The sequence below is a fragment of the Eutrigla gurnardus genome (genome assembly GCF_963514095.1).
Source record: "Eutrigla gurnardus genome assembly, chromosome: 15".
Lineage (NCBI taxonomy): Eukaryota > Metazoa > Chordata > Actinopteri > Perciformes > Triglidae > Eutrigla > Eutrigla gurnardus.
This window is the reverse complement of record NC_139938.1, coordinates 19,000,491-19,014,070: the sequence shown is the minus strand read 5'-3', so window position 1 is coordinate 19,014,070 and position 13,580 is coordinate 19,000,491. Positions and strand designations below refer to the sequence as shown.

The 13,580-nt window shown below is 39.2% G+C and overlaps 2 protein-coding genes across 2 annotated transcripts; one reads left to right on the top strand and one right to left on the bottom strand.

The window, feature by feature from the left end:
• Nucleotides 1-27: 27 nt before the first annotated feature.
• Nucleotides 28-4,358, bottom strand: pgrmc1 (progesterone receptor membrane component 1). Its single transcript, XM_084028801.1, has 3 exons — nucleotides 4,030-4,358; nucleotides 2,094-2,249; nucleotides 28-1,800 (listed from the first exon to the last, which is right to left on the bottom strand). The coding sequence occupies exons 1-3, from the start codon at nucleotides 4,322-4,324 to the stop codon at nucleotides 1,706-1,708; spliced, it is 546 nt and encodes a 181-aa protein (XP_083884927.1). The 5' UTR covers nucleotides 4,325-4,358; the 3' UTR covers nucleotides 28-1,705.
• Nucleotides 4,359-4,835: 477 nt separating this feature from the next.
• Nucleotides 4,836-12,308, top strand: rab24 (RAB24, member RAS oncogene family). Its single transcript, XM_084028647.1, has 9 exons — nucleotides 4,836-5,206; nucleotides 6,350-6,563; nucleotides 7,012-7,080; nucleotides 7,436-7,514; nucleotides 8,052-8,119; nucleotides 8,398-8,497; nucleotides 9,128-9,178; nucleotides 10,088-10,147; nucleotides 10,477-12,308. The coding sequence occupies exons 2-9, from the start codon at nucleotides 6,447-6,449 to the stop codon at nucleotides 10,545-10,547; spliced, it is 615 nt and encodes a 204-aa protein (XP_083884773.1). The 5' UTR covers nucleotides 4,836-5,206; nucleotides 6,350-6,446; the 3' UTR covers nucleotides 10,548-12,308.
• The last annotated feature ends 1,272 nt before the right edge of the window (nucleotides 12,309-13,580 follow it).

Here is a 13,580-nt window from a genome sequence, read left to right as displayed (position 1 = left end):
TACAAAATTACAAAAAACACACAAAACTTAATTTTGTAGTTTATTTATTAAATCAAAATATCATTTTCAGGATAATGGCATTTAGTTTATGTATATATACATGCATACTGATAATATTCCCTCATTGAATGCGTTTTTCAGGAAAGTGGTCGATCTCTCTAGTGTTTACAGGGATGATGGTGGCAAAGAAAAACAATATAAACGATTTTACAAGTTAAAAAAACAACTCTTTCCATATGAGTTCAGGATTAAAAATGAACAATATTTCATTGCAAACAAAGTTTCAGCACAGACACATTTGTGGGAAAGACAAGTTCCTTCAGCATTGGGAACTTGGGACTTAAATATTGCTGAAACATGCTCCGATTAGCAATCATGGTTTTTAATCATCTAGTTGACTTCGAGAGCATCAAAAGGCCTCACAGAAAATCTTTGATTCTATCCCATCATGGATTTAGTGTCAATAAGAATGTTAAAAAAAAACATTAAATGGGGCTTAACAGGGAATAAATTAAATTGTGATTTTCTAAATTTGAACTCAACTGGCAGCAGCTGGACCTTTCTAGCGTTTACAAGCGAAAACCATTTCTTTTGTACGTTCAACTTTTCCAACACTTCCTTTGCACCATGAAACGAACTCCACTTTTGAGCACCAAAAACTCCTGAATTCTTCATATTTCATCACCTTCTGCATTTCGTTTTGTTTAGACAGAAATCATTGCACTTTATTTGTTTGTCCTACCTCCAGTCCAAAAATTATAATTGTGCAAAGCAAAAGAAAAGCAGGGAAGCTGAAACCAGAGAATGGTTTATCAAATGACTTAAATGGATCCTCAAATTAGGATCTGGGGGCTCTAAAAGCCTGGAATGTTGGTTGAGTTTTATCATCACAAAATCTGCATTAGTGAAGAGAGAAGTTGGAAACAGTTAGGGCCAGTTCACACCGGAAATGAACATGGCTGGTACAGTTTAGTAAATGAAAGTGCTTCAAAGACATCTGTTTAGCTGTTTTTATTTTTAGCCTGGGTGTTACTCTCATAATTGTGCACCCACCCCAAAAAAACCCCCACATTAAATTGCTTCTCGTTGAGTCAGACTGAAAGTAAACACAGAAATTAGTCCCCTGGGTAAAGCTCTACTTTCAGGGAAACTCTACAGCTAACCAAGCTTTTATTTTGAAAGACTGAAGTGTAAACCACTTTAAACCTGCCCTCTGGCTCCAGACCCTCAATACAGTTTGAGTGAAACTACTTCCTGAGATAATTCATTTCCATGTGAGCTGATCCGAAACCTCGATATAAGGAACGTGTGCAGCCTGCGATGCATCAGCAGCGATGTTAACAGACGGAGCCGTGGATTCTCTCGCAAGACAAACGCTGATCTCCTCAGTCTTTAGTCTCGACCTACAGGACACGGTCCGAAATGGTCCGAGTTCCTTGATTCGCCATACTACAAATTCATCTTTAAGTTATACATTGTAACAACACTACGCAGACTACTATGCTATAGAGTGCAGCTTTTTTTAACTGTTAGTGCCGTGAGATAAACGGAATTCAGTCAGCCTATAAAAACGCTGGATTGTGAAAGTCCAAAAGTACTAGAATACATACAGAAGATTGGCCCTCATAGGAGGCAACCGGCATCAAAATTACAAACATTAAGGCATCGATCACCCCCCCCCCCCCCCTTCACTCTTTTTTCATCTCTAGTCGGTCTTTTTGTCCTTTCCCTCCTCGTCGTCGGTGTACTCCGTGGGCTCGTCTCCTGGCTTCAGGAGCTTACCGATGTAGTCGTACTTAACTGTAAGAGGGGGGGAGAGAAGAAAATTACTTACAGCAAGAGATTCACTGTATTGTATGTTCATGTAACATCATTTCTTATTCCCTGCGTCATGGAGTTAAATGTCGAATTTGCTTGTCTGCTTTGCTGCACACAGATCGGATTCAGCTCTTCGGTGGTCGGCCAGGTTTGATATAAATCCAAAGGCAAACACGGAGTGGAAGTGTGATGCATTGGGGCGATAGGTTTCGACAGTTTCGAGTGGAAAAATTATTATAAAACGCAGTGTTGTACATATAACACCTCATACTCACAAGTGAACTGGGTCTCCCACTCGGAGAGGCTCTCCTGCTGCATGGTGTTCAGGTCGGACAGGTCATCGTGTTCGTCTTTCAGGGCGTCCTTCTCCAGGCAGAACGTTGCCAGACCTCGGGATGCATCTCTGCCTGCAAACACTCCATACGGCCCGTCTGCAAGACAGTGAAGACCCTCAATGCAGTGATGCAACATGGCAGCAGGGGCACGGACGAAACAAAACCGCTGGGAAAAACGGATCATTTAGAGCCCATTTCTAACCATTTCCTCCACAGAACGACAGGAAGCGTAAAATGTTTACTCATTCTCTGCTCAGATATTTCCGGTTTCAATAAATATTTCTGCCATTTTCAGACTGCACTCTTGTTCTTGTATGGTTGCTCGTGTTAAGACAGCATTTCATATTTGAGGTATTCGGCATCTGGCATCCCAGCCTTTAATGTTACAGGTTTAACAGCCATGAGTGCTATCAAAGTGTCCTTGAGCATCAAACCCTCTGTCCATGGACACGTTTTGACAGGCAAGGTTTCTGGTTTTGGGGGCCGGCCCTGCAGCATAGTGAAAAAGTTTGCATGACAGTGAGATATTATGCTGTGCAGAGGTTACAGGCAGCAGAGGTTACGTCTGAGATAAGATAAAGAAAGACAGAGGTCTAACTCTGCGTCTGTTTCCAGGTAACGCAACAACTACGAAGCATGACGGTGCAGATTCTCATTTCAGAAACCACATGTTGGCTTCCTCTGCTGAAATCCAACATCAGGGGGAAACCTCACTCCTGCAAAGAACAACGGAGGCTTCCTCTTGCAAAAGCTCAATACGTTGTGTCTGTTTTAAGTTGAAGATTGAGCTTAATAATGTTTTCTCTGAATAAAATGTTACATTTTTACCTCAATTCAGTTTTGGGTCCGGGCTGAATTGCTCGTTTTGATTGGGTGAAACTGTTTTATTGCAGGAAAATCCATTTTAGAGTGGATTAAAAAAAAAATGTACACATACATAAGATGTTCTCCAAGTTGAAAGACTTGTGGGTTGCTGTAAATGTTCCTCCGGTCCATACTGGCCCTGTATATTCTGTGCTGTATATATTGTATTTGGTCCTGCTGTACTGTACTTAGTTAAATCTAATATCAGCCCCTGCTTTTAAATAAACTGTAATGCAAAAAGGGTAGTGTGTGCAAAGTAAAATTAGATCCGGTTATATGAACAGGACAAAAGACTACTCATTCACATAAATACACAGTGGTTGGAAAGTAACTAAGCACACATATTCAAGTACTTGTACCTGAGTACAACTTTGAGGAATTTGTATTTTTCCTTTTATGCTAGTTTCCACTTTTATAATATTGTACTGTTTACACTTATCCGACAGATGAAATTACTTTGCAGATTCCCTATTAATATAAAATACTAATAATAGTAATAAATAAATAAATATAATAATCATTATTAGGATATTTGTCTCCACTCTGAGTACCTCTTCCAAAATCTAACTATATACTGTCGTCATGCTCACTTTAATGTCGTAATTCTGCATTGAAAAGAAACATTAAAATAGAAAGAACTGCCCTTAAAAAAACATGGCGTGTCATTTCTGTTCTTTTTTAATCTAAAGGCGTAACTCGTCCTCGTTCATAGACGATCTGTGGTTCCAAGGCTACAGCAGCTCCTCTCGTGTTGTGAAAAGGGAGCTAACTAAAGGGGGTGTGGCTTTAGTTTCCGCTTCAAAACTACAATTTAAAATAGTTTTTTATTTGGTATAAATGTCAGCGCAGACCTGCCATCTGCGTATCAATATTATAACATCACATCGGAGTGGCAAGCCAGAGCTCGCGGCCGTTGTTGACGCTGTGTTCAAAGTCGGAGCTGTGACGCGTCTCGGGTTAAAAGGTCAAAGAACCTACAGAATAAAGGGGGGGGGGGGGGGGGGGAAGTTACCTGGCCCGTAAAATTTCTTCCCCCTGGTCACGTCGAACACTTTCCCGTTGACAGCCATGAGGATCCTCGGGTCCTGGAGTCCATCGTAGGGCTTCAACTCCGCGATGGTGAAATCTCGCTTCTTCAGTTTGGGCAGCGGCGTCTCCACCTCGCCGAGCTGCGGCGGTTTGTCCCCGCGGAAGATTTTGTACAGGAGGAAGAGACACAGGCTGAGCAGGGTCAGGTTCAGCGGGGAGGTGAAGATCTCCTGAAAGATGCCTCCAGAAGTTACCTCACTTACTTCTTCGTCAGCCATGTTGGGTTCTCTGCTCTGCTCTGCTGCTCTCCCTCTGTCCGTAGCTAACGTTACGACGCGCTTACGTCATCCAGCGTACTCAACAAATCAGCGTCGGCGGATTCTGCGAGAGTAGAAAAAGAGCGCCCCATGTGGACAGTTGAATAACCTACAGTTGTGATGGTCAAACGATTGGCTCAATCAGAGTGTGGTTCTGCTCAGCAATGTTTCTGTCATAAAGTATAAAGTAGAATAAACCAAGATTGATTTTAAAGGTCACAGTGAAATCTGAAATAAATATGAACTTTACCGAAATAACTGCATTGATATGTATTAAGTCCAGCAAAATGAGGAAGTAGTGTCTCTAAAGTATATTCTTTCAACAGACTGATGCTATAATTCCTAAAACAAAATATGTTGCTTTCCCTTTAAGAGGGGATCCACATCCGGTGAGTGTGTCACGCAATTCGGGCACTTCCGGAAACTCCTGGAAACCGCCGGCTCTTCTCAAAGGTTCCCACCCTAACAGAAAAAAAAAAGCTCAGATGGGGATTTCTCCCCCCTTCAGAAACAGCTCTGTCTCCGGCCAGCTCACCACCTCGTCAGTCAGTTCACTGGAATTCTTATCAGGAAATCAAACTGTTCTGTTCGCTGCTGTCTCTACTGTCAGTGACGCTAATAACAAACAGCTTCTGACGGACGGTTTGTATTTTCGGCCATTGCGCAACAGTGACTAGCTAGCCGTCGATCTCTGTATACCAAAAAAAACAACAGCAACAAGGGAGAGATGACAAGCGGCTCGTTTGTCTGTACTTAGAAGGTTTTTTTGACAGATACGCATGACAGACCCGGCTCGGCTCGGATCGGCATGTAGAAGAAGATTCTAGTCAAGCCAGCTAGCAGGTGAGTGTTTTATATGTGAAGTTAGCTTGGTAGCTAACGTTTATGAACGTTAGGTGGCTGGTGTTTTGGCTATGTCATGTTTGTAACCGGCGAGGAGAGCGGTGCAAGAAGTACTTCAGTACATGTAGAAATACCACAGTGTAAGATATATATACATAAAGAACTAAAAGTACCCAAGGATGGCTGTGTAATATAATAATGTATGTAAGATATCACATATTGTGAAAACTTTACATTAAAATTACAAGATTGGCAAGTCAAAAAGGAGTTAAAATGATATTTTACATTTTTATTTTTTAATAAAAATTCACTGTAACATCGAGAAAACTAATACTTTGTTGTTTTGTATTTAATTCATCGTTACAGTAGAGGTGAAACCTCTAATTTTTAATACGATATTTTATTCGTAATTATCAAGGTGAATTCAATATTATTTAGTAATATACACGGTAGAAATACAGTTCATATAATCTAATCATGTCCAGTTGTGGAAAGTAAGTACATTGAGTACTTTGGAGTACTTTTGTCCAATGTTGAGGTATTTAATTCAACTTTGCTACATGTAAGAGGCACATATTGTACATTTTACTCTACGGATAAAGTTCTTACAATATATATATAGATAGATAGATAGATAGAATGACTGTACAGTATACAACTACCTCTCCGTAAGAGACCATTCTCTCATAACAAGTAATTTTACTTCTGGTACATTTTGCTGGTAATACTTTTTGTACGAGTACTTCTTCCACCGACTGGTCGTATCTTTATAAAGTTAATCATTTGGACTGTTGGTCAGATGAAAACTTGATTTTGGAATCTAAACTTATAACAGGCACATATTCTTTAGTGGCAGTCTTTATTTACAGTGTGTGAGGAAGTTAACATAACATGAGAAATATATAATATATATACCGGTATATTATCTGCTGACACAAACGGATGATACCGATAATAAGAGGAAGTACAAATATTTGTAAGAAATCCCAGACAAGTTGAGAATTGGATCATTATGGAGTTTTATTAATATTCTAAAAAAAACACATTTCTTGTTATGCATGCAAGTTGTATTTATGACTTTATTAATATTTCTATTAATTTGTTATGTATCCCATTCCCCCCCCCCCCCCCCCCATCACACAGCACACTGAGCAGCCTTGTTCACTAAACACCCCCCCACCCCTCCCCTCCTGTTTGCACCGCTGCCGTCCCGTCCTTTTCCCTCCACGCTCCGGCGACCATGAGTGCAATGCGTGTGGACGCCAAAGTGGTGATGCTGGGAAAGGAGAGCGTGGGGAAGACCAGCCTGGTGGAGAGATACGTTCATCATCGCTTCTTGGTCGGCCCGTACCAGAACGTGAGTGTCAGCTGCTTTGCTTCAATTTCATGGCGATGATGAAAGGCATTATTTTTAATGTTTGGCTCCGGGGGGGAGGTCGTGGTAATCAGGCTCAAGTCTGTGATCATCTTAAAAGATTCCCTTTAGGAGCTGTGGGATTAGATTAGACAAGCATTTTTCTATCTTCATCTTACATATTAAATGCTGGAGCTAATCAGGCATCCCTCTCTTTGCTCCCGATTAAGAATGCACGGTAATGTTGTTATAACTTGACAGTTGTGTAAAGCGGTACAGTATTAGTCGTTCAAACTAGGGCTGTAACATAAAAGTCACAGTTCGGTGTGAGTTATATATATATATATAATATTCAGACTCCAAGTTAAGATGGAAAGTTCCCGCAATCTACAGGGACTCTGAACATTTCCATCCATCAGTGTCTTGATGCTTATTTTACTTTTCCTGACAGACCATCGGTGCTGCCTTTGTTGCCAAACCAATCCAGGTGGGCGAGAAAGTGATCACACTGGGAATATGGGTGAGTTAGAGGCTATGATCTCATTGTATAAACTTATTATATAATTTAAATACTGTAGATTGATTCGACTTGGAAATTAGAAGCTTGTGAGAAAACAAAGATTGCAGTTAGTCTCAACTTTAGTAAAGCATAGCCAAAATAAATAGTTAATAATGACCACTGTCTGCTGCTTCTAGGTGATTTCACAACTTTTATAGCAGTTGGTAGAAATGAGCTTTACATAGCATTTAAAGCATGTATGAGGGTTGCAGGAATGTAGACCGTCTACAGTTCTAACATCAGATCTGAGATAACCAAGGGCAGAGACGAGTTGAACAGGAAGCTGGATTACTTCTTTCCCGTCTGTCTCACTCAGGACACAGCTGGATCTGAGCGCTATGAAGCCATGAGCAGAATCTACTACCGAGGAGCCCGGGCCGCTCTGGTCTGCTACGGTAAACCTAGCACATCTACACATCCTACACATCTCAGGGCAGCGACTGTAATGGAGGTATTTTAGTATTTGGGGAAAAAACATTGGATTACTAAATTAACTTCGCTAGCATCCAACCAAAAACCAATTAAAAAAAAAAAAAAGACTGAGACGAAGGAACCAGGAAGTGTTTAAGGACTCGTTCTCTGGCCACAATATGATAAATCAACATGAGGTGAACTGGTTTGGCAAGAGCTTGTATATAACAGACATTCACAGAGGATGACTGTCTGGTTAGACCGACAGCTAACTTTTTCCATCTCCGTTTCCACAGTGGGGAAATCGCACTGCTGCTATGTTTTATTCACATTTACAGTTTTTCTTTTAAACTACAGAGTTGACATTAACTTGCTTTTCACGTGACTTATTGAGAGAAATCACTGAAGTAATAGCGGGTAGATTAGTCGTGGATTCTAGATTTGGTATCGCTCTCCTTGTGGACTTTCTGCAGGCTTGTGTTTTTGTACACACTTTTTTTTATTTATTTTTTTACTTTCAGATCTGTCCGACAGCAGCAGCTTCCAGCGAGCTCGGTTCTGGGTGAAGGAGCTGCAAAACTGCGAGGAAGTAAGATCTTTTCCAATTTTACTTTTTCAATATAAATCAATTTAAGAAAAGAAAACGTCATTTAAAAACAAGCTGCTTCACGAGAACATTGCCAGTTGATAAGTTTTAAAACAGGAAATACCTGAAAGAACAAATAAAAACATGATTAAGATCAGACATTTGATGCCAGCGGATACATTTAGAAATGTTTGAGATTGTGATGATACGTGTCGGCTTGTTTTATTTTTTAAACGTTGTAACTTTATGTATTGTTATTTTGTCTGATGTTTGTCCTCCAGCACTGTAAGATTTATCTATGTGGCACTAAAAGCGACTTGATTGAAGGAGATCGGAGCCTGCGCCAAATCGACTACCACGACGCTCAGGACTTTGCTGATGGTAATTGCAGTCTCCCCGTTAAAAACCTGTCTCTCTTACCGTCAATCGATTTAGCGTTATAGACTACATGCTTTTGACTTTCTCTTAAATTCACATGTGAAACATCCTCAACAGGAAACATCCTAAGCATTGGATTTGAAATCCTCATAAAAGGGGCTTTATAACGTTTGTAAGATACATTTTTAGAAAGTTTTGAATCCGATTGCTTGATTGATTCATAACATAAGTGGTTAATTCTTCAAACTATTTTCCTCCACTCATCTAGACGCAGGTTGCTTTGATTTAATTCATTATAATATTACAAATAATTGTTATACGCTACTGGGAAGTACTGAAATAGCAGCCAAATAGTTCCTATTGAATTCCCACCAGACTTGTGACACAGGTATAGGACTCAGTCTGTGTGTCATTGAAAACATCTCAGACTGAACTCGGTGAACCCGTTTAAGGCTTTACATTCTAGCTCAGAGTTAATCTTTTAACCTTGGGGAAAAAAGGGAACCAGGTCTTCTATTTACATGGATATTTCTGAGATTAGTTTACTGCCCAAACCGGGGGAATAATCAGATTGCTGAAGTGCTCTTAAGCCAGTTAACCTTGCCGTTGGTTTCTGTCTGTCTGCTGTCACAGAGATCGGAGCGCTGCATTTCGAGACCTCCAGTAAAACGGGAAACAACGTGGGTGAGTCACACCTTCAGTCGTCATTAAGAACACATTTAACACGGACAGCCGTGTTTATTCAAGGTCGCCGACTGTGGAAGTGAGATTGAGTAATTTTTTATTTTTATTGGCCAGTATCACAAATTACAATCAGTACAGCATAAAACACCGTCTGACCGTAGACCCTCGATCCAGATCAAGAAAAACTAGAAGAATCCTCCGAAAGAGCAACCGACATCCCAATCTCTCAAAAAGACAAGTGGGCCTCGAATTTAATACTAATAATCTGCATTTTTAGGCTCATACAGCTAAGCATAGTCAAATTACTTCTATAACTGCGTATGATTTGGCCAAGAGGTGAAATATAAAGTGAGAAAAGCTCCGACGTATTCCATATTTCGCATAATAAAAAGAACACATTGCATTTCAAAAGGGGAAGGTTTTAATCACGCAAGAGCCACATTTGGTTTCTAGAGAGAACTAAAAAGCAGAAATTATTCGATTGCAAATATGATCAAGGAGGGGTAATATTGAAGTGTTTGCTCTGTGGAAATACTCCTGACTCTTGGATGACTGTGGAAAAAGCAGAAGTGCATAAATATGTAAGACGTGAGTCAAAGTTGAGACACAGAAGACATCGGCCTCTCAAAGGAAGAAACTCGAAGCCACAGATGTTTTCTCATTAGATGGACAATTTAACATCTCAAAGAGAATATATGTATAAATAAATATGTATTTTACCGTAATACAGAATTACAGTGAGACACTATCTGCGTGAATTAGTCCGATTCTACTTGGGAACAAGAGTAACGGCTTCTTTGTTGCTGCACATATTCAGACATCAATAATGTAACGGGGAAAGTGAAGAGGCTTAATGGAGGAAGAGGTTTTAATCAAGTAATGATTAATGATTCTTCCTCTGCTTGACAGACGAGTTGTTCCAGAAAGTTGCTGAGGATTACAACAACACGGCCTTCCAGTATATGACACGTGAGTGTTTCATTCCCATACTAATTTCTACTGTAATCTCACTCCGCTTCGTAATCTTAACTAATCTCTCCAAAACCATCTCTACATACCAATGCAGAATCCATATCACCTGGTCCAGACCCTTTTGAATCTTTGCATGATGAGGAAATATGCTTTATCACTATATACTTCTACGCTACATAACTTTAAAGGTGGTTGGTGTAGGATAAATACTGGAAATGCTTGTTCAATTCAAACCAAGGGTCAAAATAATATAAGTAATAAGTAATGTGAAAAATATTAAAAAAGGAAATTGCCTTTGAACATTACGTCTCTTTGCTGTGTTTCAGCCGAGGAAACAGGAGTTGATTTGGGCCAGAAGAAAGACTCGTATTTCTACTCCTGTTGCCATAACAACTGATGCTGAGCAACAGGAAGGGAAATCCAAGAGGTCACCTTCCCCTCGGCTGGAGTGGAAAAAAACAAACCTGAATATGCTGACTGGACGGATGAACTGGGCTCTGGATCCGTATCGCAGAAGAAGAAGAAGAAATCAAGCAGTACCGTTTGTTAGTTTATTTCTTTTGTGCCATAATGAACTGATGGCTGCAAGATTTTATTGAGGAAGGTCTACCGCTGCTGTGACTGTTACTGGGTGGGAGAGGGATCTAAAAAAAAGAAGAAGAAGAAAAGAACTCAACACTACCACTTTTCACCCATGTTCCTTTTTTTCTTCCGGAGGTTCTTCGGATCTGGATCATGGAAGTAAACGCATCTCTTAAAAAAAAAAAAAAAAAACTTGATTGTTGGATCTTCAGGAGGGTGAATGGTTTGTTTACAGCAGTCAATTTTTGTTTACCCGGCACATCTTTGATGAAGCTTACTGGTCTGGAGCGAAGCTAACAGACGGACGGATATATAAAATACGCTATGTTCCAAGTCATACCAATGATCTTTATATAAAAAAGGCCTTAATACCCGAAGGAGAAAGTTGTGTCCAAACCTACGAGATTATGGATGTATTCAAAAAGCTGGATACAGTGGTCACTCGTGGTACTGCACAAAACAAAAAACAATTCCGTGCCACCCTAAACAGAGATGCCTATAAAAATATCGACTAGAATTTACTAGTTTTGGAACCACTTTCTATGGCACCCACGTGTATAATGCATTATAAAACATACATATGATCTGCTTGTAGCACTGTATCCTTATAGACTGTTATAATCATTAATATGCATGAGCATAATACAAAGCATTTTATAATTACTTATGAAGTCAAGGATCAAAATAACGGCTGGTCACTCAGATATTATTTAGCTTATTAAAAGTCACAATTAGTCGTCTTTATTTGCTTGAAGTGAAAGAATATCAAAACCAAAAGTTGTAATAAATATCTGTGAATGACTAGCAATTATGAAATATGACACTTGATCTTTTATGTAATTGTAAAATGCTTTATAATGCATTTTGTACATAAATTATTTATTTACTTATAACTAATTATACAGTGCTATAAACGGATAACGCAATGTTTTTTTTTTAAATGCATTATTAACTCTGATGTCATAGAAAGGGTTCCATGGTGGTTTCATATTTGGGAAAACATTCCCAGTCATTCCAGTGTAGAGTCCGTTTGGATTCCAACACGTCAATGAGCAACTTTCAAATCCAGTCCTTATAATAAACCCACACGTATGTCGATGCATACCTGATTCCAAGGAGAATAAAATGCCAACATCTCTAGAATTAAAATTGCATGGCCTGAGTTCGCTGCGATAAAGTTTAACAGGACTCTAAATTTTCCTTTTTTTTGTAACTAGGAATGTACACACATGGAAATGTTTCCGTCGGTCTCTTGTGACAGTGAACGGTTCCTGAAAACACTGACAGAAAAGTTCCCCTCTCGAAACGACAGATTTCACCAACACCAATGTTGTAACTCGGTTCAAACCGTCACCTCAATGTCCTCGGAACAAGACTCACTACTGGATCAAGACTCTTAATTTATTGCCTTTTTTAAGTTCTGCTGCCCCGGAAAAGGGCAAAGACGATATCCGTTTACTCCACGTTGCCGCTTTTTGTTTTGTTTCATGCATTTGATGCACAATGTTTTATATTTAAGACATTCTGGTGTAAAAGTACAAATATGTTCTGTAAAATTAAAAGCTTGTTAAAAGAATTTTTAGCGATTGATCCGATTTTTTTTTGTTTTTGTATAAAATATCTGAGCCTTTTAAGCGTTTGATGGGAAATTAATGTTGTGAGACTATAAAATATATTGTAAATCATCACAATCCTCAACATTAATGGGTCCTGGCCTACAGAACTGAATCTGCGTCGTACAGAAAGCTTATTTTTTTGGTCACTCTACCTCTAAACAGGTGGGGAAAGAAAGACCTCTGGGGAAACGACTGACGACTCACCCATTTGTTTGACTTCCAGCAGCTTCATGCTCACCAGCTCCACCTTCATGCTCACCAGCTCCACCTTCATGGTGCTGCAAAAACAAAATCCATCAGCTCAATGATTTTAAAACAAGTTGGGGGAAAAAAAGGTAAGAAAATACACAACTTACTTGGTTCTGACTTTTCTTGACTGGAAATGTAATCGCTGCACAAGTTGATTCACACCTCGTTCCCAACGTCCTCACTGTTCTAATGTTGATGTATTCCTTTACATTAACCACATGTTCCTTTACCAAACATTAATTACATATTTAAATGACATTGACAACAGAGTTTCTGAGTCTGTTGCTTCACAAACTGACTGATGTAACTATGTTCTTTTTTTTGCTCACCTGCTGCTGACCCACACAGGTGGTTCAAATTATTTCGTCTGATTGGACATCTTCTCACGGCTGAATCAAATTGGAGTGCAGGTAATTCACAATTATTTCATTATTTACCTTAATGCTTTTTTTTCTACTGTGAAAAAGTCAAAATGCCTTTATTTTTCTACATTTGCAAGAATATATAATCTGATATAATCTGCTAATCTTCCCCAGTGGCCACTCGCGGTATTGCAACGGGGGGGTTTATATGTGTAAAAGCTTCCCAGAGTCTTAAAAAAAAGATAATGTTTATTTAATTCAGTCGATTAGAAACTTCTGCACCATATTTCTGGGGTTTTCTGTCCGTTTTTAAATCGAGATATTTGAGTGAAACAGGATTTTTTTAAATCATTGGCCCATGTAATGTTAATTAAGTGGACAAAATGATGGGGGATGTTATCTAAAAGGGTTTAAAGGCATTTTTTCCTCTCTTTTCTTTTGCAAGAAAGAATAATGACCGTTACGTTATATGATCAGCTGCTGTCATTAAAAAAACATTTTCATACCAATATTTTTACGATTTAAAGCACTTGGTTGGTGAAATCATTTTGATGGATAGCCAACTTTTGATTTAATTGACTTCAAATTAATTTAAAGCCACCAACGAGAAGAAATACAATC